Raw genomic sequence first — 25,066 nt, forward strand, 5'->3', positions numbered from 1 at the left:
ATTTACTTTTTTTTGTTTTGAGAGAGAGACTCCCGAGCAGACTCCCCACCCAGCATGGAGCCCGCGCTGAGATCACAACCTGAGCCAAAACCAAGACTCGGACGCTTCACCGACTGAGCCGCCCGGGCGCCCCACCTCCGTGTTCTTCTAAGGCCTCTGCGGGCCGCGTGCTCGATTCGGGTCATCGCTCTGAGGGAACCGCCGCATGCGGGGTGAGGCGGGAGCCCGGCTTTCTCCAGCAGGTGGAAATCCAGCTGTCCCAGCACCATTTTTCAAAACTGTTCCTTCTTCTTTTAACGAACATATTTTGGTCAAAAGCTCACTGGCCACGGTTATGTCGGTTTATTTCTGGACTCCCACGCTGTCCCGCTAGTATCTCCCCACCCCAGTGCCGTGCCGCTCAGGCCCACCCACACGCTTCGACTGCAGAGACCGGCGCGGAGCGGCCTGCCTGGCAGACGCCCGGCCATCCCTCGGAGACCAAAAGCTGCACCTACCTGAGAACACCACGGGTCTGGGGGACGGCTTCGTGCTCTGAGAGTGCTGCTGCTCCAGGGCCGCCAGCGCGCCCCCCAAGTCCAAGCGCACCGGCAGCCGGCTCTTCTTTCCACGGCCTTTGCAGCCGCCCTAAACAACCAAACGGCCGCAAGTTCTCTTAGATGGCGCGCCTTACAAACCGTGCTTTTCACCTCACGACAGAAAGTCATAAAAGATAAAATGAAACCTATTTATAGCAACCATTAGAAATCTAAAAATTAAAGAAAAATCCAGGTAATCCCACATCATCTTTCAAGGTGACTGCAGTGGTTTCTTCCCCTCCCCTCCCAGCCCCGGGTCTCTGTCTGCCCCCACACGGTGAAGGGCGCACGCCTCCAGGTAGGACACCAGGATGTGTGCGGAGTCTGTGGCAACGGGAGTCTGTGTGTGAGGCCAACTGATTGCTGTAACTGTCTCACGGGCGCCTCGGGGAGCCAACCGGATGCCACGACATCAGAGGGCTGGGACCAAGAATTTACACAAGTCCAAAATGCATGCGGCAGGCGTGGAATTTAGGCACGAAGCGTGCTCTACTTGAGACACATGCTACTCTGAAAGGGCTGTGATCTGGGGTCTGAGGACACAGGCAGCCGCAGCACACCGGCCCTCGGCACGTCCTCTCCTGCCCAGCCGTGGACTCACGTCACCAGGCGAGCGCAACGTGCCACACAGGTGGCTACAGAGACTCCACGAGCAGGGACAGGAGAGGACCGAACTGGACCGCGGGAACCCCAGGGAATCTGCACAATGTTCATTCTTAACTGCTCACAAATGTGAAAATCCCGCACCCACTCCAGAAGGCCAAATGACAGTGAAAGTGCTGGAGACTCGTGAAGAAATGGGGCCAAGTGTGCGAGTTCTCCACCCGGAAGTCGAATCACAAGTTCATCCGCGAATCCCCCGCAGGGCAGGGGCTCAAGGAGAGCCCTCTCTTCACCTTGCACTGAGCGCTCAGGGTTGAATTTGCAAGGGGGGGGTCCTCCTTTTTGTTTTGTCAGACTCTGCCACCTCACAATGGAATTCCTGTTTCCCAAATAAACAGCCAACTTTTCCCACTCTCTGTCAAAGACCCCCAGGCAGTCCGTGCCGCCTCCTGATGCAGCAGTGGCAGTACTGCAGTCTTCTCACGACGGTGACAAAACGTGTGCGCTTAGAGCATCGACACCCTGCGTGTGATTCTCCAATGAAGAAAGAAATCAAAACAAAACCACCTTTCTCGTACATAAAGAAGTCTGGAAGATACTTTTTTCTGAAGAGTTTAGTTAAGCAGGAAGAGTTAAGCCTAAAGCAATGACCGCATCAATCTAAAACTTACCTGTGCCCGCTGTCCGGCCTGACGTCTCGGAGACGCTCCTCTCTCTCTTCTCTCACACGCAACAGCCAGATTGGGGAACTCCTCGGCATCCTAAGTAAACACGCCCTTGAGCTCTCTGCGGATCACGAGACCCGAGTGTGCCCACGTGCAAGCTGTTCCCTACCCGGGCTGTCACCAGCTCCCACAGAGCTCACGAGGGGACCTCAAACCTCCCCAAACCGTTTTACTCTTAGAAACTGATTTAAAGACCACAGTTCCAATCCCACTGCCCTAGAGAGCAAGTGGGCGGGGGCCCCAAGGCTGTGGGGGCCGTGGGCCCCCGGGCACAGTGTTCAAGCACCCAGCCTTCAACTGCGTTTCCATTAGAGTACCCGTCAGTCTAGTCTCGGGAGCGCTGCCCTAGTCCCGTGCGCTGCTCCCAGGCTAGAAAATAGAAATGAAATAGAAAACAGGGCAACAGGCCTCTAATGACAATGGTGAAGTCATTTAAAAACACCTTAGATGCTTTTGTTAGCATTTACATGACTCAGAGAAGTGACGTGGGATAGGGGAGCAGAACTCCATGAATTATTTGTTGGCCCAAATCATTAACACTCTGCCAGGATCACAGGTCTTCACACACACGACCCTAGTGTCCTCAAAGGAGTGTGCCAAGAGCTCTGGGAGCCCCCAGGTTTGTGGGAAAGTCTCATGTTTGGCCCTAAGCCGGAGGGCAGGCAGCAGCGCCGAGCACCGGGAGTCAGGCTGAGCCTGGCACGGAGTGTGCACCCAGGGCGACTCCCCGCAGCACAGGGGCTGTCCTGTGGTACCGCAGGAGAACAGTGCCCAGAGGGGTTTTGCAGGTCTGTGGAATTCTCTCGGCCAGGGCCCATGATGGAGTTATGGGATTCTAATTTTCCTCCTGAGTGAAGCACATTACAGTCACATTTCTGGATAGAAAAGGAGACCCTGCAAACGCCAGCATGCCAAAGCAAGGAGAAACAGGTGACCAAGACACCGAGGAGCCAGCGTGAGCACCACGGCACCCGCAGCACCAGCTCTCCCCGCAGGCACGCGGCTCTCGACTCCGCACGCACCCTGCCACTGCACGGGGCCGCCCAAAGGGAGAACACGGGGGGCGCCTATTCCCTTTAGCACGGGGCGAAGAGTACGGAAGGAAGTGCTGGAGAGTCCCCCTTCGGAAGCCCGTGCGGTCTGTACGTCTGCTGGGGCGGGCCCGCTCCTTAGACCGTGAAAGCGTAGTAAAGAGAAACGTACTTCAATCTTTGGCGGCTCCTGAACCGTCGTCAGGACTTCATACTCTGATTTAGACTTCTCTTTCTTTTTCTTGTGCTTTCTTGAGGCTTCATTCTGGTCAGGATCACCGCCATGGGATGCTCTGGACTAGAGAGAAAAAACACAGCAAAGTCATGAGTTTATAAGACACTCGCTAGAATGTTTCCTTCCACGAACTGGAGCAAACTGGAGATACCATGTTGTTCAGCCAGAAGGAGGCTCTGTCCAGAGCTGGGCTCCTCACTTCTGTTTTCCGAAGACCAGCACTCAGGACAGTACTTCTCAAGGAAAGGAAATCTGCTGAAAAAGCTGTCCTATCCAATTACTTTGAAACCGGCAGACTTGATATACCTACTTCTGGGCCGGAAGAGATCATTTTACCATCTCTAATACCAACCCAAAGTCTTTGCATAAATCCAGGTGTGTTGGGAGCGCCTGGGTGGCTCAGCGGGTTCCGTGGCTGCCTTCGACTCATGTCATGATCCCAGCATCCTGGGATCAAGTCTCACACTGGGCTCCCTGCTCAGCGGGGAGTCTGCTTCTCCCTCTGCCTCTGCACTCCCCCTGCTTATGCACATTTGTGAGTGCTCTTTAATAAACAAAGCCTTTAAAAATAAAGTAAATAAAATAAGCCCGGGCGGGGCCATTCCTAACAGCCTGGTGGTCCTTAAACCCGATCACACATCTGCATCCCCCGTGGAGCCTTCAAGTCAGACAAATGTCTGCGCCCCTCCCCCACCTGCTGAATGTGACCCCACAGCTCCCACCCTCTCTCTCAGTCAGCTCAAACACACCTCGGCCTCACCCCGGGATCCAGCCAGGACTGCGCTGTCATTCCAGCTCAAGAGCCGGCCCGTCTCCATGTCCCCCGCCATGCCTTCCGGAGCACTCATTGCGACCAGTCTGCGCCACGCCGGTCTACCAGAGAGCAGGGCCTTTCCTCGTCGGGGGCCCTGCTTTATTCCCGGGGGGGACTGTCCCTAAGAACGTTCACCTCCTGACCTAGAGGACCTGCCCCTGACATCTTGTAAAGTGAAAAGGTAAACTCTGAAAGATGAGAGTGTAGAATGGTCTCATATGGTCTCATTTTGGTTTAAAAGAAAAAAAAAAAAAAAAACTTAAAAAACAAAGCTCTCTGTGCTGATGTTCTGAGAAGCCTGAGGTAGAATATATATCCTGTCGTTAACGCAGGCTTCCGAGGAACGGGCAACAAAGGGAAGACGGCCTTGGTCCTAAGTCACTCTTTGTGGCTTACGTTTGCTATTCCAGTAATAAGAGCTCACAACACAGAGTTTCAGAGGCAAACACCATCCTGACCCTACCACCCCCATTACGCAGGAGACCACGCCCCTGGGTAATAAGACTACAGGCGATCTAAATTTTTATCTTAGAACTTTCCTATAATAAACATTCCTCACACTTATAATTAGAAAACCAATTTTAGGGGCGCCTTCGTGGCTCAGTTGGTTAAAAGTCTGTCTTCAGCTCAGGTCATGATCCCAGGGCCCTGGGATCAAGCTCCGCGTCAGACTCCTTGCTCAGCAGGGAGCCTGGTTCTCCCTGCTCGTGCTCTCGCTCTCTCTTAAATGTAATCTTTAAAAAAAAAAAAAAAGGTTATGGGAAAATAAAACAAAATCATTAATATTAACTCTGAGAATCTGAACCGTGCATGAGGAAGCCTGGTTCAGACAGCGAGACGGCAGCCAAGCGGCAGCCCCAGCCTGAGCCCTGCTGTGCCACCTATGCCCACAGCTGGTGGCTCCACGTGTGCTCAGAGAGGGTCTCGCCTGCGGCTCCTATGTCCTTCACGTTGCTCATAAGCTGTGCGGACAGGCTCCCAGGTCTGACTTTGTTCTGTCAGCAGCCACTTCCCCTCCATCAGCACAGCTCCCGTTTGTACGGGGTGATCTGTGACACTCTGGGGCACAGAAACTGTTCTCTTAGAAAGGGCGTCACTGCACATCAACAAGCATGGCCACATTCCCACCTAAAGTAACGTACCAACACACAATGAAAATCAAGAACAAAATCTAGACCAGAAAGAAAGGCCCGTGGAGAAGTAAATCCAGGGACCGATGAAAATGGCAGCTTAACATCTGAACTGAAATGGAAAAAGGATTCTGCGATGCCGTCTTGCTATAGCTCCATCAACCAGAAATCAGTAGCCTATACCGCGCGACCACAAAAGGTGGAGTTCAGCTGTCCTGCTGGCCCCACCCTAGTAGGTAAAAGCAATTTAAATACAACAGATGCAAGACTAGGGGCGGAAGAGCAGGACTCCGTACGCCAGTGTGAAGTTCTGCAGCGTCCCTCCTTTGAAGACTCCAGAACGGGGTCACAGGTGCTTTAAGAGCATGGGTGGAAAACCAACGCCGCCCCTTACTCGGAGAGCTACCACTTGTGTCCCTGACTAAGGGGCGGCTTTTTTCAAGCCACAAGTACAACCGACTCACATTAGCGACTACAGCACAGAATGCAACACCTTGTTAGGATCTGAGAAAAAAATCTGTACCCGGGGGCACAGAAGACCAACATAAGCCAACACGACACATACCTTCTTAGCAGAGTGGACGTGTTTCTCTCTGCAGGAAGGATCCGAAGATAAAACTTCAGGACGTGACAGACTGACGCTCTGAGGGTCTGCTGACGAAGCGACCGTCTCTAGGTTTATCATGGAAGTAACGTTTTTAGGGGCTGCAGACCGTTCTGTAGATAGCGTCTGCCGAACGACATAACCCATTGGTGTCCAAGAGAGCTCTGCTCGAAGATAACCAAAGTGCGTGAGCCATCCCAACGGTAAAATAAAACTGCTTAGAAATTCTAAACACACATTACGTGAAGTCATTACTCAGAGCATGATTAAATTCAGACTGGTGCTCAAAACATTCTCTTGGAAACTAGAGCATTTGCTAAGCTTTCTTCTGGGAGCACGCATGCTGAGTTAACTTGTAGGCTGTGTGATTTTCCTAGCAACCAGCTCTTTAATTTGGGGGTGCTGATGGGTAGACAAACCATAGTTCTGGTTAAAAAGTAACAATCCACAATTGGGTCCACATGACAAACACACAAAAATTAATAGGGCAAAGATCAAGTTTTGGCCCTACTAATCTTGCTGTGTACCAATAACACCGAAAGTCAAAGATCATGGTCCTCAGCTACCAGAACAAGTGGTAATTTCTTTTTTAACCTCAGGCCCAAGTACAGCCACGCTTCTCCCCAGGCGGCCCGGACAGAATAGGACCCGGGCCGACCCTGGGCAGCCAGTGGTGTCCCCGCTGTGGACGAGACGGAACGCTTTTGTGCCAGAGCTACACACCATTCAAGTCCCCTTTTCTATGAAGGTTTCTACCAAAGCATACATGTACCACACTTGAGAACCAAAAAGAACACACACTTGTGGACACATCACGAATAATTCTGTAAAAATGTCTCGTTAGGACAAGCTGCTCAGAAAGGTTAATGGCAGAATAACTGAACACGCTCTGATACGTCACTCTGGGGCAGCCCGCCAGATCTCTAAGTACACTCTGAGGCCCTCAAGAGCCTTCCAGGGGTCCGAGGTCAAAACCATTTCCCTGACGGGAGGAATGGGCCCTGCGCCGCCCCGCGCTCCTGCTCCTGAGTGTCCAGTGGGGTTTCCAGGACGCCGCGCGACGCGGGACAGTGAAACCACCACGCACCAAGGCCGCCCTGGGCCGGCTGCAGAGTTGCACACATGACAAACGCTGCTCTCTTCGCTACAGTCTAACTTTGGAAAAGCTATTTTTCATAACAATATGCTATGTTGGGACACCGGGGCGGCTCAGTCAGTTGAGCATCTGACTCTTGACTTCCGCTCAGGTCACAGTCTTGGGGTCCTCGATCGAGCCCCGTGCTGGGCTCTGTGCTTGGCAGGGAGTCTGCCTGAGATTCTCTCTCCCTGCCGCTCTCCCCCTCTCTCTCCAATAAATAAATAAATCTTAAAAAAAAAATGCTACATTAACAGGTAATGGTTTATCATTGTTACTTGTAAGAGAATAATAAAGCAATTTAAAGAATTTCTCGGTTTTAACTTTGAATACTGTGACTACGAATCACTATCGTGCAAATAAACAGAAGCTCTGGGGGGCTTTTTAAAGGGTGCTGAGGGGTCCTGCTACCTAGAACTATGGGAACCACTGGTGCAGGCTACACTTCGGGAAAATCATTTCTGAGTTCATAAAATTTCTCCCTTAACTGAAGAAACCAGACGTTTCACTTGGAATTCTTCGTTCCCACTCTACACGCCTCGCCCAACGATGTGGGATCTCGTGTATCACTCACAGCCTCTCACGGTGAGACCACTTTGTCCGCACCCATCAGCTGTCTTAAGGAAGGCTTCAGGACAGAACCCCTTCTAAGGCACTGGGCCTGCACAGCAGGGTGCTGCTTATCTTACCTCTGGTGCAGGAAGAGGGCCCGGCCACAGCGCGGCTGGTCACGGACTCAGCTGCGCCCGTGCTTCTCACCGCCCCTTCACCCTAAAAGGCAAACCAGCATCTTCTTACTATTTCAAACTGAAAGTAATCACTTAATTTTTAAATACAGCTTCCCCTGCCATTTGTAAAATCTCCAAAATAAATGCTAATTAAAAATTCCAGGTTGCCTGGGTGACACAGTCTGTTGAGCCTCCAACTCCTGATTTCAGCTCAAGTCATGATCTCAGGGCTGTCAGACTGAGCCCCACGTCGGGCACAGCATTGGGTGTGGGGCCTACATAGGATTCTCTCTCTCCCTCTCCTTCTGCCTGTCCCATACGCCCCATCCCAGCTCTCAAGCTCTAAAAAAAAAAAAGAAAAAAAAGATCCCAAATAAGTAAAAACATACGTAACATCAAATTTCACTCCTTGTAGGAGAAACCACCCACAGTGTTCAGCTGAGCCCGCAGTGTCCCTCTACTTCTCTGCCAGGGGGAGAACAGGCCCCACGGAGGGGATCAGAGCACGCGCACCACACAACTTCCTAAACTACATAAGAGACAAGTTCTGCATCAGCACAAGTGTGCCCCCGCCATGTGAGGCCACAGGGCCCCTGCCTGGGGTTGGCGGGGGGGGGGCCACCGTGCACCATGCCCATGCACCGAAGTCCCAAAAAATCCCTGAGAAGGTCCACAGAGACAACAAATGTACAAGAACATGAGGTAGCAAATGACACACGGGCGGGTGAGCACACGAAGACAGACGTCAGGGTGAGCTCGGGTGAGCACAGCACTCAGGGCAAAAGGAAAGTGATCCATTCAGATCTGAACGGACTTCAATTCTAAAGCTCAGAGCCTTCCAAACTTTTCCCACTTGTCCGATTCATTAAATCGGAGCCCAGTAACAAGAAGTAAAATTACTGAAACAGTCCGTTCTCTGAATACAACTTACCTGCTCACCATGGCTCACCCGTCCGAGAGCGTTACAGAAATTACACACACCCATCAAGGATCAGTGCAACAGGTTTTCAAAAACTACTTAATGACATGGAAAAATGCCAAAAGTCTTAAAAACTCAAACACAAAGTCCTACATGTGCCTATCTTCAAACTGAGGGGATCCCCTCAGGCCCCACATTGCACCATTAAAAAAAGATTTAGGTGATTAACATGGTTTTCTCTTGAACAACTTCAGAGAGTTAGAGGTGACCCTTGAGCAACATGGGGGTTGGGGTGCTGACCCCTGGAGAGTCGAAACTCCACATGGAACTTCTGACCCCCCAAAACGACTAACAGCCTACTACTGACCAGAACCCCGACCGACCACATAAGGAGTTAGCACGCACAGCGCACACATCCTGTATGCTAACAGTGCAGTAAGCGAAAGAGAACATCACTAAGAGAATCACGAGGAAGAGAAAACGTTTACAGTACTATCCTGTGTTTATCAAAAACACCCATGTCTAATGCAGCTCGAACCCCTGCTGTTCAGGGTCAACTGTTTTAAAAATTTCTCATGGTCAAAGATACCCCTAAATAGGGAGAAAGTCTGTTCTACAAGAAGTTAGAAGTCCCTGTGTAACTCAAGAGTGTGAACGCATCCTCAGGCAAGGAGTCCAGACGGACCCCTCCTCCCGGTGCCATGGCCTCACTTCGTGTCCGGCACGTGTGTGGCGGTGACCACGACACAAACAGCTCCCTGGCGGCCTGTCCTACTTCCCCACAGGCTCACAGGCTCAGGTTACGCACTGACCACCAGGGATGCAGACGGGCAGCCCCTCAAGCCTCAGCTACTCCACACACGCAGCGGGACCAAAGGGGTCACACAGCTGCCAAACCAGAGTCCTTTAGCCCGGCCGGCCTGCCTCCCTCGTCACGGCTAAGCCACAGGGACGCGCGCCGCGGCGCACAGCGTCAAGGTCAATGCGTGCGGGACGCGGTACCTTCTGCACATGGCAAGCCACCCTGCCCACCACTGGGTGTCAGTGGCCCGGCACCCAAGCGCCTTTGAGGGAGCAGAGTCCCCACCATTCCACAGGTAGGTGGCCGGGGGGCTCCTTCCGCGTGTCCTCCTCCTCGCCCTCCCACCCTCTCTTGGCAGAAACTGGTGAGAAAGCCACCCTAGGGACTACTAACCTCAAGACGCTTTTTTTCCTAGAAGCTGGATGGACTGAAACTCCAAGAACAAATGCAGAGCACGGCGTATTTTAAAATCATTAAATGGCAAACAAAACACACAGTGACTATGCTTCTGCTGAGTTGTGATGGCGTCAATGAGAGTGGTACGGATAGAAAGCCCGGAAAAATCGGAGGCTACCCTGCGCAGTCTCACATACACCGCCGGACTGAAAGAATCCGTCTGTCTCTACGGCAAACGTGCTGTCGGAATGCACTGCTGGGAGTGAGGGGACGCCGGGGGCGGTCTACGCAGCGGGACGGGCCGGAGCCCGACCCCCGTCCCCCGCAGCGAGCAAGCACCAGGAGGCTGCGTTCGGCGTTCTTTTAGAATCAGCTGTACTAGGTGCCCACACCAGGGCTGGAAAGAGTCCAGGCAGACGGTCCTCTGTGTGCGCGGCCAGGCCCCCACGGCAAGATGGAGCGTAACGAGAGGCACCTGCAAAGGTGCGTGGGGAGAGGAAGGAAAAGGAGAGAAGGGGAGGAGGGAAACAGAGCGGGGGCCCCGCACTCACCTCGGCAGGCCTCACCACCTCTCGGAGAAGAGAAAGGTCGGCTGAGGCGGGGCGCAGAGGGCCCCACTTGGGCTGCTTCTGTGTCCTCTGCGATCTCACTGGTCTCTGCACCCTGCAGTTCAGGAAAGTCCAACCTGGTAAACTCAAACCCGGGTTTGGAGGCAGACACACTTTTCTCAACGATTCTGGATTCCTGTCTGTTCGTTTCTGGTAACTGTCTGTATGAACAGAAACAAAAGGGTGACAATGTAGGTGTGGTGTGAAGACCCGTACGCACACCTCACCACAGGGCAGGATGCCTCTCGCTGCCGACGCACCGACACGGGCCAGTCCGAGGCCCTCCGCCGTCTGCCAGCGATGCCACCTGCGGAGCGACGGGAAGCAGCGAGGGCCGAAGCGCCGGCGGCCGGGGTCGGGCCGCAGGCAGGAGAAAGCAAAGCGCACTGCAGCTCTGAGGCGTAATTCTACAGCTCGCGAACTAGTTACTGCAGCCTGATCTAACTATCCTCCACACACGCTGCAGAGTTCCGCAGATTTACAGCGGACGCCAAACAAATTTCTTCGCAGTGATGCCTCTCCCGCACGTGAGAGGAACTTTGGAAGTAAGCTGGCAGAAGTAAACTTGGAATCCTGATGTGGGCTGTAAGGCCATGAAGCCAGTCACTACGGTTAACTGTACAACTTTCCTTTTAAACTGCGCTGCGCCAAATGGTTTCTGAGTGAAGTCAACACAAAGAGAAAAACTTATATACCAAGTAATGTAAGTTATACACGTAAATAAAATGGCCATTCCTAGTAACTACACTATTACAGAAGTTGTAGCTCTCTGCATAAATAAGATTTATTTACTCACAAATAAGCCAGCAAACGGCACTAGTCCATACCTGCCACCCTGCAGCCGCTAGCTTTCAGCCACAGCCTGGAACAGCAGTTTCCAAGGCTGGAGCAGACATGTCCCTGAGTAACTACACTGCCCCAGGCTGGCTGCTGCTCAGGATGGGATTCAAAATACAAACTCTCTCACCTGTTAAAAAGGGTCCCCATGGGGATGCCTGGGCGGCTCAGTGGGTTAAAGCCTCTGCCTTCGGCTCAGGTCATGATCCCAGGGTCCTGGGATCAAGCCCCGCACTGGGCTCTCTGCTCCGTGCGGAGCGTGCTTCCCCCTCTCTCTCTGCCTGCCTCTCTGCCTGCTTGTGATCCCTGTCTGTCAAATAAATAAATAAAATCTTAAAAAAAAAAAAAAGCATCCCAACAGAATACCAGAGAAGCTATTTCAGGAACAAATATAGTCAAATATAGTCCAAGGGATGCGCCTGCAATTTACTAAAGGACATGTCTTGAGGCCCGTGGGTGCCACTTACTTGCCATGTGGCTTTGGGCCAGGTCCTGCCACACTAGGGCACACCACAGAGCCCCCCCCGCCCCCGCGAGAGGCCCTTCCCTGGGCGGAGAGGCCTCCAGGATCGACCAGAGTCCAACGGCCTCTGCAGAAAACAGGTGTACAAAGAACAGTGACAGTTCTGGGAGCGGGTTGGGGCAAGGACAACAGAACATCAGACAGTATGTCGTTTTCACCTGGTTTCAGGTCGCGTGAATGGACACAGGATGTGAACCTCTAACTGATTTTGTATCAGATGACAGAGAGCCGTCCGCCTTCTTGCTGTCAAACTTTTGCTCGTCATACGTTTTTTTCTGTGGGGAGAATTAAAAAGCCCCATGAAGTAAGCACCCAGCACCACGAGGAAAAGGCTTAAAGCAGGAAATCCCTACGAAGTATCCACAACAACCATTTCAAAACTGGATAAACAAGATCAGTTCTTAATATACCAAAAAGATAAAACCAATACTTAAATACCACGTGAGAACCAACCAGCTCTTTCCACCTTGAACTCTACGGTACCCCCACCAGGCGGTGAGCTGACCTTGAACGGGGCTCTCCGGGTCTTGTTGGGAGGAGGGCACATTCTGCTCGGCTCGCGGCTTCATCGGTCTGGAAAGCTCGGTAGGCGGCCAGGGTGGCCGTAAGCATAGGGCAAGCCGGGCACCGGGCAGACGCTCTGTAACACTCGGTGGGGTAGGGAGAGTAGCTGCCCGGATGAAGAGCGAGCTCCGAAGACAGATACTGAGGAGGAAAAAGTGGAAGCTCCCAAAGGCCACATCTTCAGGATAGAGCTTCTGCCTAAACAAGGAGGTAGGTTGGAGGTGAGGATTTCAATCACAAATCAAGGAGCTCTTCCGTAAGAAGCACAGTTAAACCCTCGAGTGCTTCTGAGGTCACTCGCTCTGGCACGGAGATGCCTCGAAGAGTGGAACAGAGGCTCTGGCCTCCTCACCGGCGCCGCGTGCTCCACTGCTGGTGCTGACGAGCCTCGGCTCGACAGTGGCACGACAGGCAGCAGCGAAGCCCAGGGACGCCTCCGCAGCTCCGCACTGCCACAACTGTCACACGGCAGCCACCGGGGGGCCCAGAGGGCCACCCAGACCACTCTCCCTGCACAGGGGCTTTCACAGAGCCCCCGCCGCCCCCATCCGACCTCCAGCCCGACCAACCCATCCTGGCTTTCCGGCCTCGCAGGGTCAGAGCTGCGAAGGGGACACTGCGCCCGTTAGCCCTGGAGCTGCGGCGCGCCGGCCAGATGGGTGCCGTCTGTGCACACCACTGTGCCCCCGTTTGCTCAAACTGCTAGGCGAGGCCAAAACGTAATTTAACATGATTTTGTGAGCAAATCTGGTATCCAGCCAGAGGCTTCAATCCTCCAGCAACGAGACACATACAATGGCCAAACACGGAGCAGATGAGCGGAGACACAAAGCACACTGTTCCCCGTCCCACAGATGAGCACCAGCCAATGTTTCTGGACTTCCCAGAGCTGAAAATCTTCCTGTAGAAATCACAGAATCCCAAAGCGCGCTGGCCCACAGAAAGGCAGGGGAAACCAGAGCTGCTGACGAGGCACCAGGGCGACCCTCTCCACCAGCCGGGCCGCCGGCAGGCACAACGCACGGGCAGCCCCCTCCAGTGCACAGTCACCGTCCTGCTCTGGGGCGAGGAAGGGCCCGGACTGCACTGCAGGGAAGGAGTCACCACCCTACCCTGAGACACACTTGCCAGAAGGTTCCCTGCATCCACGTGCATGCAGTTCCCAACTGGACGGGCCTGCTGTCACGCCTCGAACCCGCGACGCTTACAGGAAGTTCACACCCAGGAAGACCGTTTCATGAACTCCATGAGTGTTCATGAGTTCACTCCATGAACTCTTTCTAATGAAAACCCAAGAAAAACCCCATACACGTACCTTTCCCCGCACACCACCGCCCTAGCGCTGCTCTTGCAGAAAGAAAACGATTTAAAGCATCGTCCTGCCCCAGATGCGAGTCCCTATTTGACTATCTGAAGCTCAGAAGATCTAAGGCGGGGGTGAGGGGGGGTGGGTGGGTGGGAGGGTGTGAGGGGGGTTGGGGGTGGGGGGATCTCTTCTTCATGAGGGTGGGTGGCAAAGAGGGCTGAGAGCAAAACACGGCAGAAAAGATGCTATCCCAACCTCCAGACACCAGATACACGAACAGACCGATGAAGTTTAGCTGAAGGAGGAAAGGGAGGCAGGGTCCAGCGTCTGTGAAGGCTGCGTCCTCCAGCGACCCTACGTCCCGCGTCCCCAGAGCCCTGGGCGTGTGTCCTGGCTCGATTCAAAATCTAGTCTTCGACTTTGGACAAGTGCTCACTGGCGTCTCTTCCCTCTGGGAAGTGTGGTTTTTTGCTTTCCAAACGAGGCCCAAAAACAGTTATATGCAGAGCACGACACCCAGTAAAATCTCACACACCAACTCCCCGCACCCACGGGGCTCGCAGCAGCCTGTGTGTTAAAATTCCAGTTGCCACAAACTGCGCAGCCGGCCCCCCCAGCACCAACGCACACCCGCCCACCTGCCCGCCCACGCCTCCCTTTACAACAGCAGCTTCTCCTGCAGCCACTCCGTCCTGCCTTCCCCGCACCCACAACACCTGCTGACCTACCCCCCCCCCGCCCCACCCCTCCCAACTGCTCCCGGTCTCTAGGACATCCTCCCTGCAAGACCCCGCCGCCTCCTCACCAAGGCGTCTGCGGGGCGGCCCTTCTGTCACACCCCTGAAAATCCCCACCAGCCCTGGACTCGCAAGCCCGTCCCCCCTTCCACAGGCTCGGCTGGAGGGCCCTCCTCACAATCCCCTTCCTCTCCAGGTCACACGGAGCCCAGACCCCTCCTCGGTCTGCTCCGACTTCACATCACGGACTCGCAGTGGCACACCTCGGCCAGCTCCAGGCCTCACTCAGCCCCCAAGTGGCTCCCACCCAACAGTTCCCTGTCCCCTAACGGGCACCGGAGTCCAGGGCTGTGCTGCTGGACCCCCGAATGGCCCCTCTTCCCACCCCCGACCCTGCGTGTACTCAGCCAGCAACTGCCACAGCCTCTCTCCCGCCAAACACCACCCGGGCCCCCCCCCCCGGAGGCCTTCCCCAGGCCGCGGGGCTCCGTGTATTCTTCCCTAGCTTCAGTGCCTGGAACCCAGCCCCGAGGCTTCAAGCGGGAAGAATCCAGGACGTGAGCGTCCCAGAAGCGCGGACGACACGACCAGCCATGCCCCACCTCCGCCCAGCACGGCCTGCTCCCCGCAGCCATACCGGGGCTGGAGCAGCCACAGCGCCCTGCTCCACGCCCCTCCGTCGCCCCCGCCGTCGCGCAGTGCTCAGGCGCCAGCAGCTCCTCCAGCCACACTCGGTCCAGGACGACTAGTTCTCACAGCCGAGACTCCCTACAGCAGTGCCCAGAGCCGGCCGCGGATCGCAACAGGCTCACGTGCTCAGCAAACACTCGTCCCCGCGGCAGCGGCAGATCTGGGGAGCTCGATGAGTGCAGGCCAGAGGCACAGATGATCATTCTGCTTCGGGCCCTGCCTACCTGAAGACTGAACACAGGCTCTGGCCCCAGCTTCTCAGGTGTAAAAGAACACGACACCGCCGCCCACCTCGAGGACGGGCACGGGCACTCTGCTCCCTACGGAAAAAACGCACTCGGCTCTTCCCCGCAGGGGAGAGCCCCATTCACAGGAAACCCGGCTCGGGCAGACCATCTCAGCCTCCACCAGAACGCACGAGGTCATAGGTTCTCAAATGCGTAACGTATCCCCATTCTGTCCCCTTCAAAGGACTCCTCTCCCTCCTAACCCTGCCCCTCTGCTTCACACCTCTCTTGTCCTTAATTGTTTTCTCATCCGGCAGGAATACTGTCAGCCAATCTTTTCCTTGGTTATATGTAATTAAGAGGAAAAAAATTAAACCCTAAAAAAAGAAGGAGTTAAAAACCTACTTCTTTAGGGCGCCCTGGTGGGCCAGTTGGTTAAGTGACTGCCTTCGGCTCGGGTCATGACCCCGGAGTCCCGCATCGGGCTCCCTGCTCAGACCGGGAGTCTGCTTCTCTCTCTGCACATTCTCCGCTCTCATGCTCTGTCTCTCTGTCAAAAAATAAATAAAATCTTTAAAAACAAAACCTAATTTTCAAATTCAACAGTGCACACCTTAAGCTTCTGATTCTTCTCAATTCATGCTACTTCCAGAACATTACCTGAGCTGTAGGAATGTTTCCCACCTTTACTTAGGCTAACTGGAATCCCACCCGGAACAAATGGCTTCGAATCCTTGTCACTGAATGAAATATATTTTATACTTTACTTTGTGAACCACCCAAGGTAGGGAACAGCTCGAATGAGACCCATGCCAACCTTCCTCTAACAAAGGATGAGATCACAGTGGAAAACCTGAGTGTTCCTAGCAAAGCAGAGAGGCAGAATTTCAACTTGGTCAAAAAATACAACCTATAAATACCAAACAACTCGATGGTTTATTATTCATTCCAAGCTTTTGTCCTTGTGAACACAAGCCTAGAATGTTGTATGAAGTGTCCACCGACACTATGCAGGCATGGAAAAAGAACAAGTACGACCCACAGCAAAGGGACATGCAGACAAGGACTCTTTCCATAAGCACAAAGGTGATGCAGACCGTTAAAAAGTCAGGTACTCTACACAATTACATGCAGGGTTTAAGGCACAGGTTTCTAAATTCAGCTATTAATGGAAACCACTGTATAAATACCTAAAGACTGCAACTTGAGAAGATAAAGGGAAAATTGCCCAAACCAATAAGCCTTCTTGCAATACAGATGTAGAAGAATTTTATAACCCAAGCTTCTAGACATTGCCCAGGACATTTATAAAGAAAAGTGATAGAAAGCAAAAGTCAGCAATTCCAAAGAACACCCCCACAAAAAGAGCAGCCCCGGTTGCGAGCCGTGCTCCAGCCCCAAGCAAAATTTCACAGTGTTACAACCTCACCCGCAGCAGCGCACGCTTTCACAGTGTTACAACCTACACCGCAGCGCACGCTGATTCTCTGGGCTTGCCTTTGCCCCGTCCTCTCTGAACCCCCAGCCATCTCATCTCCCCTTGGACACGTGATAGTTCAGACCCCATGCACAAATGAACCCTGAAACTGCATTTCCCACTAGGGAATGCAAGGCAACCTCCACACTTCCTGTGCCCAAAATAACCGTGAGTATGGAGAGCTGAGGTTTCTGTTTTTGGGGTAGGACGCAGTTAAGTTGTGCCACTGCCTCAGGCCCTTCCTGGCTGAGGAGCAGCCTCGTACTGAGAACACTGGCCATGTCAGGTGCAGCGACTTCAAAGTGGAATCTCCTCTCAGTCCCCGGGGAGGGCAAGACATGGAGAAGGATACGTACTCAGGCACCGGGAGCTCCTGAACACACGGGTAGTAGGCGGCCGCACAGCCAGGGAACACACGAGCTTCGGAAGACTCTGACCATGCCACTCTGAGCCCAGCAAATTTGGGGACAAACGGTTTCACATCTGCTGACAAACTTGATGCCCTGAGGAAAAAAAACGGGGCGGGGGGGGGATTGACTCCATACATTTGGATGTAAAGCAAATGTGAACAAAAACCCACGGAAAGTCGCTGGGTTCTAGCAGCCCCAGAATGCCTGTCCCAGGAGTGTCTATGTTCAAATACTGGGCCTCATAAAGCAAGAATCTGGCGGCTAACAACCTCTCCCCCAGTGCTTTTCTAGTAAAAGAAGCGGTCCACTAAATACTAAAGACGGGGTGGGGGCGGGGGAGAGCCAGCAGTGGAAGCGGAAATAAAACCCAAGACAGCTGACGGAGTTGGGACAAACCTCGACCTCGCGTGCGGGTGTGTCACCGTCTCCGCCGCGGTCACGGAGAACCGAGAACCGCCGAGGGCAAGCCCGGCCGCTGCGTGGCTGCCTCCATCACTCAAACGCAGTGCGGAGCTTTATTTCCATCGAATTTCTCGAAGAAAAGTTATATAAACCCTTTCCTGTGCCTCAGCGAACCACCAGGAGTTGTTCTGTTGAAGAGCCAAAGCCAGCCTGCCAGAAGGACACTGTGCTGTCACCAAGCCCTGGGATGTGACCGCAGCAGCGGCTCTTCCCGCGTCCGCGGCCGCCCCCGCGAGACTGACTTCGGTTGCCTTCCAATCCGTCCGAGCGCCGGTCGCGGCGGACCGCCAGGGCTCCATATAGCGGTGCGGCGAGCAGGCCGAGCGGACGCCCGCGCTTCCAGCCACCGTTTGCGGGAGCTCCCCGGCGCGAGCGCGGCGACCCTGCGCGGGCGCGCACTCCCGGGCGCCCGGTCCTCCCCGACTAACCGCGGCCGCCCCGACGCCCCGCGCTGTCCCCCGCCCGCGCCCGCCCCCCACTCCGGGGCGCCGTCCTCACCTCGCCCACGGGCTCCGAGGCCCCCTCCGACGCCATGGCGCGCGGCTCGGAGGAGGCCCGGCCCCGGAGGCCAGCAGACGCCCCGTCTGCCGACGGACGCGCGGCGCTCGGACTCCCCGCTTTTCCGCCTTCCGAGCGGACGCCAGGAAGTGCGTCACAGAAACGCACCCAGGCCCGCCCCCCGGCCCCTGCCTCCGACCGGAAGTGGGCGCGCGCACGGCCCTGGTCCCGCATGGCGGCGGCCGCCCTCAGGAAAAGACATTGGTCATCCCCGGGACGCTGCCTGGCCGGGGGCACCCGAAGCGGAGGACGTGGACTGCAGGCCCAGGAGGCCAGGAGGACTTGGCGCCGTGAAGCGCCGAGGGCTGGAGCACTGGGCAGTGAGCAAGGACGAGAATTCCCAGACTGCTCAGTCCTTTCAAGTACTGCGAACAGCCCGGCGGGGGCGGGTGGGGCCGGAAGCTAGGTGAGGGTACAGGGGCTGGCGACCTGGAGCCGCCCTGCAGGGAAGCCCGGGCTCATTCACTACCAGGTACTACTCAAAGCGGCTAACGCGGCACCGCCCAGTTGCCCCGCCCCGCCCAGGTGGTCTCCCGGGCAACCCGCAGGCGCGGGAAACACGCCTGAACGCGCCCGCACAGGCCTGGTGTGCTGCAGTCACGCTTGTGGGGGGCTGCCGCGGGGTCATGCTCCCTTCACTAGGCAATCCCTGAGTCCCGGGCTGGCTACAGGATGGGTCCCTGGGGGCACAAGTAGGTCTGGGCGGCTGCGCGGCACCACCTGTAGCGTTTCCGGTCCTGTTCCTGTATCAAGACGCCCCTTTCTCGGGAGAGGAGCATCCGGAGGACCACCGAGCTCGGGGGGCTTACATTTCAAAGTGTTCCCCAGCACGGCGGATTAGATGAGGAATATTTCTGTAGCAGCTAAAAAGGCAATTTACAAACAGACCCCAACTCCGTATGCAATGGTGTTTTACATTTTAAAATGCTCTGCTATTTTATAGGAAACACTACCACTACTTGGCACATGCAGTGAAACAGAAGCAGGGATAAGTGGTTTCCCTCAAGGCCACCAGATGCGGCAGTCCTTAGAACTGCACAATTCTCCGGACACTAACCTAGCAACAGAGCTATGAACTCTGTCTCTATAAGCTGTTCTTCGTAAGCGAATTAAGTCACACCTTCCCCAAACCACAGCTATCTTAAACCCATTTAATCCCATTTCTTTAAATTTATTTCCTCCAGACCAAAACTGTAGAGCTGAAATCATCTATCCTTGATAGACACAAGTCAACCTTAGAAAATAAACCCCAATAACTTCAATGATAAATGCAACATACAAACTTTATTTAACAAAAGTAACAGGTAAAGTCAAACAGGCACTTAAAGAGAAAAACCAACTAGAAATTTTATCTTAAACACCTTATAGTAACCTACTTGCCGTTGCATTTAACTGAGCTCTGTTGCTGTGAAGAATACAGCTCATGCACAGGTATGGATCAACAATTTGTACATTTTTCAAGTATTCACTGAATACTACCCTTATATACACATATACATTAAATTTGAAAAAGACTTAATTGACAATCCCCAGGTAGACTTCATTTTTGTTGCTCTTTGGAAGAGGTCGTCTAAAGAGAAGAATATGTGGTTCTGTGGAAACAAAATATAATTTTAAAATATGGTTAATTTTCATTCATTCAACCAAAATTTGAAATTCTCAAACCAAACTAAATCTATGAACAACTGTCACTTATCGAAATATCTGAAATAAACTTTGCTTCAAAAGTCCCTGTCGGGGCCCCTGAGTGGCTCAGTGGGTTAAAGCCTCTGCCTTCAGCTCAGGTCATGATCCCAGAGTTCTGGGATCGAGCACCGCATTTGTGGGGGGGGGGGGGGGGGTCTTTGGTCAGCAGAGAGCCTGTTTCCGCCCTCCCCCTGCCTGCCTCTCTGCCTACTTGTGATCTCTGTCTGTCAAATAAATAAACAGAATCTTAAAAAAAAAAAAAAAAATCACTGTCAACTATAAACATTAGAAAACCACCTGATGGAGAAGAACATTCCCCACAGTGTTTTACCTACCCTGGAAAAAGAGATGTCAAGTGGAGAAGCCACTTTGAGGAGAACAGTTTCTACCTTTAGGATCTCAATTCCGGTGAAAAGGAAAGACACCTAACACCAAATTCAAAAACCACCAAACTGTAAAAAGTGCAGATCCCAAGGGCCCATTCCTGGGATCTGTTTCATTGGGTGGGAACCCTGGGTTCTAGAGTTTTGAACTCCGGTAAAAATAGATGCCCCCAATCCCAAAAAAGTTTTAAGTCACTTTCTGATGCTATTGCTGCTTTTCTTTAAGAGCAGAAAACAAGCTCTGTTCCACCTAATTCGGTTTCTATATCATGCCCTCAAAATTTGCTCAAAGCATTATAATTAAGTTAGATTTATTTAAGGATACCACAAAAGCAGAATTGAACCCTGTGAGCTTTAGTTTAACATTTCATATCCGGGAAACTCTGGTAAAATCCACACAATAAAACACTTGCAAACGCATAGCAAGGTTCACTCACTAGGTTACCTTATCTCGCCTTGGTGTGGCAGATCCCAATCATCCTTTAATAGGATACTAAAGGAAAAAACAAATCACTCCAAATTGCGTTAACTTCTACGCAAAGAACTTAGGGACACTTAAAAGTGTCTTTTTTTTTTTTTAAAGATTTCATTTATTTATTGACAGAGAGATCACAAGTAGACAGAGAGTCAGGCAGAGAGAGAGGGAAGCAGGCTCCCCGCTGAGCAGAGAGCCCGACGCGGGGCTCGATCCCAGAACCCTGAGATCATGACCTGAGCCGAAGGCAGAGGCTTACCCCACTGAGCCACCCAGGCGCCCCACACTTAAAAGTGTCTTAAAGTAAGTCCTTAGTTTTAAAGAGATGGGTCACCAGAATTACTTATACTTACGGTAAAATACTTTATTAATGGCACATTTCAAAGTAAAAGAATTGACTTTTTTTTTTAAAAAACTCCTAATCTCTCTGCAGGTAGAATAATGCATTCCTTTCACTCGTGTGGTATTATTTACTAGAAAATGTAAATTCTTCCTAGGGAGGAAAGGAATCAGCTATTCAAGAAGTGTCAAACTTACCAGGGTTGCTTTGGGAATACCACTGAACGTCAGTATTACTTAATTTTCAACAACCACAACCACTACTTCTTTGGTTTCGGCGGATGCTTTCTGAAATGGCAACCCCTACCTGGCTCATGAATCATGTAGTGAACCCAGCCTAGACTCTGTTGGACGCCAAGTCTCCTCCACTCCTCTTCCGACATCAGATGGGTTTTCGGGACTTGTTTGGAAAGTTCTCTGGGTAACATGACATGCCTGTTAAAAAGATATTGCCAAGTGTTAGCAAATACACCTTTCCTACAAATATGGTCACTTTAGAGATGCATTTTTAGGACGCGTGACATTTGAGTTCAAAATAAAAATCTTTAAAGCAACCCTTGTTACATTACTGTTGGCATCAATCTTGAGGACTGTCTACTACCTCTAATTCTGATTTTTTATGGCCTAATGTTCAAAACAGGAAGAATATACAGTCCAAAAGCAGAAAGTATTTTGTTTAGGATTTGCCTTTTCTTCTCTAAGAGACTGCTTGCTGTTTCAATGTTCTTCAGGAATAGAATCCCCAAATCCAAGTGGGGCTCACAGCTATCCAAAACATCCCGGCCTCCCCTACAGCTAACCTCTGGTGACTTAAATCCTGGCAAACAGGATATAAGCAAAAAATACACGACTTATAAAACTGTCTTCAAAAGGAAAGAACATGCCCAACTCTTTTTCTAAGTCTATCCTCATGGGTTATGAAGCCGCTAATGTGATCAGGGAGCCAGAGAAGCCATCTAAGACCACAGAAGCCTAAACTGAGGCTGAACCCTGACTGTAAAACGGACATCCCAGACCCACGGAGACTTCTGTATAAGAGGAAAAACAATTTGTTAATTTGGGTTTCCCATTACTCAACATTCTAGATCTGTAGTAGATGAGTCCTTGTATACTATACAAGTTGCTTTGTTCAAATTAAAAAGCAAAAAAACAAACCCAAGTCTCACGTATGTATGTGTACCTGGCAACCTTGCACAAAGACTTTGAGTTTTCCAATAAGTTACTGACTTCTAGCCGAATGACCTATATCCAAAACTTTATTAAGTTTCTTTTTAGGAACATATGTAATAGTCTTCAATGTCAAAAACATCAAGAATATATACAATTGTAGCTTTGTAAAATTCTAAAAGACAAGTCTGCACCCCTCTTAACTGCACTAAGAAGTTCTTTACAAGTCACAATTCCCAGAGGCATTTTACCATTTCCAGTAGCAGTAAATTATACAGCCGTCAACAAGCGCGAACCATATTTCCGGACTGATAGAAATCCTCTATCTATCAGACAGCTGGCTGCGGGGATGAGAAATGCGCACTCTGGTCAGGTACACATTCTGGCGCAAAAGAAAACTGAACCCAAGCTTTGCACAGTGGCAGGATCGCAGCCCATGAGCTTCATCCGAGGCGCGAATACTGCTAATCCCAAACTGAACCCATAACCCATCATGAGCCCTGAACAGTCATCAAGGTGAACTGGCCTGCGGCTGCTGAGGTACTCACCCACCTGGTGGTATTCACACAAAAGGCGTCAGCCTGTGTCCGCCCCAGAACGACTGTGCCCCGGTGCTAGGTCTGCCCGGAGGCCACCCCGGGACCTCACGCTGTTGCCACTAACTGCAGGGAGCTGCAGCTGACCTCCCACAACACTGCGACAGGGGCGCCCACCACGCAACGTGCGCCTCCCCCAAACTCAGTGACGGACTGCGGACCGCGTCGGCAGCCACTTAGCACGTACTCCGTGCGTCACCCGGGACCGCGGCTCCGGCGTCCACACGACTCCTCCCTGGCCTCAGAATCGAGCGCGGGCCGGCGCCTGCGTTCGGATCACCCACAGCCACATCAACGTGCCCCGTGTTCCTCCGGGGTCACAACCCCTCCTCGGCCACCAACCGTGCCAACAAGCCCACCTTCACGCAGTCGGACTCCAAAGGGGACGCTTTAGCAGCCTCGAGCTCACACGACCGCACCTCCGCGCACTGCGCTTCCCGCGCGGGAAGGAAACCACCTCCCACCCAGCGCGCGCTCCTCGAAACGAACGAGCCCACTCGAAGCCAGCCGCTGGGGAGGGCGACCGGGGAGGCCGATTAAACTGGCGCTACTCGGGGACTGCAGGACACCGCCCCGGGGCGCACGGTGCCTGGAGGAGCGGGCCCGGAGAAAGCTCACCTACAGCTTCTGGGGACCGCAGTCCACGCCGTCCTCTAACGACTCGACCCGCGGCCTTCAGACCTCACCGACGACAGGACCCCCGCCTAACGCAGGACCCGAGGCCCAACGTGCAAGCGCACACGGGAGGCAGAGCCCGCGGCGCCACCGCACCCCACGAGCAGCCTCGGCACCTGGGGGGTCCGGGGACTCCGGGCTGCGACGGCCGAGCGCGCGGTCAGCGCACCAACGCCGGCTACTCCCCCGCCTCGCCCCGGGCGCGCAGCGCAGCCACACAAAAGCCAGGTCCCCGGCGGCCGCGCCTCGCGTCGCCCCCCCCCGCCCGGCCCCCGACGCAGCTGCCCGCGACGCCGAGGCCTAGAGCCGCCCGGCCGCGCCCCGAGGCCGGCGGAGTCCCCGCCGGACCACGGAGGACGAGGAAGTAGAGCCGACCCCGCAGCCCCCGCCCCGCTCGGCCGCGGCGAACAAAGGGCGGGGAACGGAAGGCCGCAGGCCCCGGCGCTCCCGCCCCGGGCAGCCACCCTGACTCGACCTCCGACCTCGGGCCCTGACCCGAACCCCGGCCGACGCGCGGCGACCCCGACCCCGGTTCCCGTTCCGCAGCGGAGCCCGCCCCGCCGGCCGCTCTCACCGGTACTCGTAGTGCTCGTCGAAGTACTTGTCCGAGTAGTAGATCTGCTTGTGGGCCATCCTGCGGGCGGGAGCGTCGGGGCTCGAAGAGCGGGCGCAGCGGGCCACACGTCCGCCTCACGCCAAGGCAACGACTCGACTGCGACCAACCGACCACAGGCCCAACGAACCCGGTTTGAATCCGACAGCCCACCGCCGATTGGACGGAGACGTCAGCCAATTGCCTCCCGCGCAAACTGCCGGTAGGCGGGACCGTCATACAGCCTATCGTCACCGACCCTCCTCGGCGCCGGCTCTCAAGATTAGCCAATCAGAGAGCTGTTGCGGGGTTGCCCGAGGGAAGAAGTGGATGATTGGCAAGACGAGGAGAAGGGAAGCTCCCGGATGGAAAGGGGCGTGGTCAGAAGAGGGCGGAGCCCGGACGTTAAGCGCCCCAGAGAGCGTGCGCAGGGGCTTAGAACTTTCCAGGTCGACCCCGGCAGTTGGGGGGGTGGACCTGCGGGGGGGGGGGGGGGGGGGGTGAAGTATCGCGAGGTTTGGCGGGGCGCGGGCGGGGCTGCATGTTGTGCGACCGCCCCCGCGGCAGGCGCAATCTCGGCGGCGGGGAACGGGAGTCGAGTACCCGACGTGAGGCATCGTGGGTCGGGGGAGGGAGAGGGCCCGGCTTCCCACCCGCCGCGGGCCGGGTTCCCGAGGTCTCGGGAGGCGACGGCGCTCGCGGCGGGTGACGAGGGCGTGGAAAGGCCCCGGGGGGCGCGGTCGAAGCCCACGTCTAGCAGACTGAGGGGCCGGAGGGAAGAAGCACACCGACCCGGGAGCCGGCTGCCTTCCGGTGGACGGTCAGAAGCGCCTGGGCCGGTGTGTCCCCGCGCTCCGCGGCCGCGAGTGCCAAGTGCGGGAACCGGGTTCGCCGCTGGACAAGGTGCATCGGCGGGCGCGGGCCGGGAGCCCCCTCACCGCAGTGTCTGGTCCCAGCCGCCGCCGCCTGCACGGCCCCGCACCTGCCGGGCCCCGAAGAGACCCCGCACCTACCCGCAGCCGCCACCTGCCCGGCCCCGCGCCTGACCCCCATC

General features: G+C 54.2%; 2 protein-coding genes across 2 annotated transcripts in view; both read right to left on the minus strand.

Annotated features, from left to right (window-relative positions):
- SECISBP2 (SECIS binding protein 2) overlaps nucleotides 1–18,170 on the minus strand; it is a 47,411-nt gene extending 29,241 nt beyond the window's left edge. The window contains 13 exon segments of the mRNA XM_047700154.1: nucleotides 498–627; nucleotides 1,853–1,942; nucleotides 3,110–3,235; nucleotides 5,682–5,884; nucleotides 7,545–7,626; nucleotides 10,252–10,344; nucleotides 10,346–10,469; nucleotides 11,827–11,943; nucleotides 12,174–12,391; nucleotides 12,394–12,430; nucleotides 17,026–17,162; nucleotides 17,164–17,172; nucleotides 18,040–18,170. Of these exon segments, the coding sequence (XP_047556110.1) occupies nucleotides 498–627; nucleotides 1,853–1,942; nucleotides 3,110–3,235; nucleotides 5,682–5,884; nucleotides 7,545–7,626; nucleotides 10,252–10,344; nucleotides 10,346–10,469; nucleotides 11,827–11,943; nucleotides 12,174–12,391; nucleotides 12,394–12,430; nucleotides 17,026–17,162; nucleotides 17,164–17,172; nucleotides 18,040–18,075 (1,402 nt within the window). The 5' untranslated portion in view covers nucleotides 18,076–18,170.
- Nucleotides 18,171–19,356: 1,186 nt separating this feature from the next.
- On the minus strand, nucleotides 19,357–24,185 carry CKS2 (CDC28 protein kinase regulatory subunit 2). Its single transcript, XM_047700155.1, has 3 exons — nucleotides 23,995–24,185; nucleotides 21,290–21,417; nucleotides 19,357–19,691 (listed from the first exon to the last, which is right to left on the minus strand). The coding sequence occupies exons 1-3, from the start codon at nucleotides 24,051–24,053 to the stop codon at nucleotides 19,615–19,617; spliced, it is 264 nt and encodes an 87-aa protein (XP_047556111.1). The 5' UTR covers nucleotides 24,054–24,185; the 3' UTR covers nucleotides 19,357–19,614.
- Nucleotides 24,186–25,066: the final 881 nt, after the last annotated feature.

The sequence above is a fragment of the Lutra lutra genome, chromosome 13 (genome assembly GCF_902655055.1).
Source record: "Lutra lutra chromosome 13, mLutLut1.2, whole genome shotgun sequence".
Taxonomy (NCBI): Eukaryota; Metazoa; Chordata; class Mammalia; order Carnivora; family Mustelidae; genus Lutra; species Lutra lutra.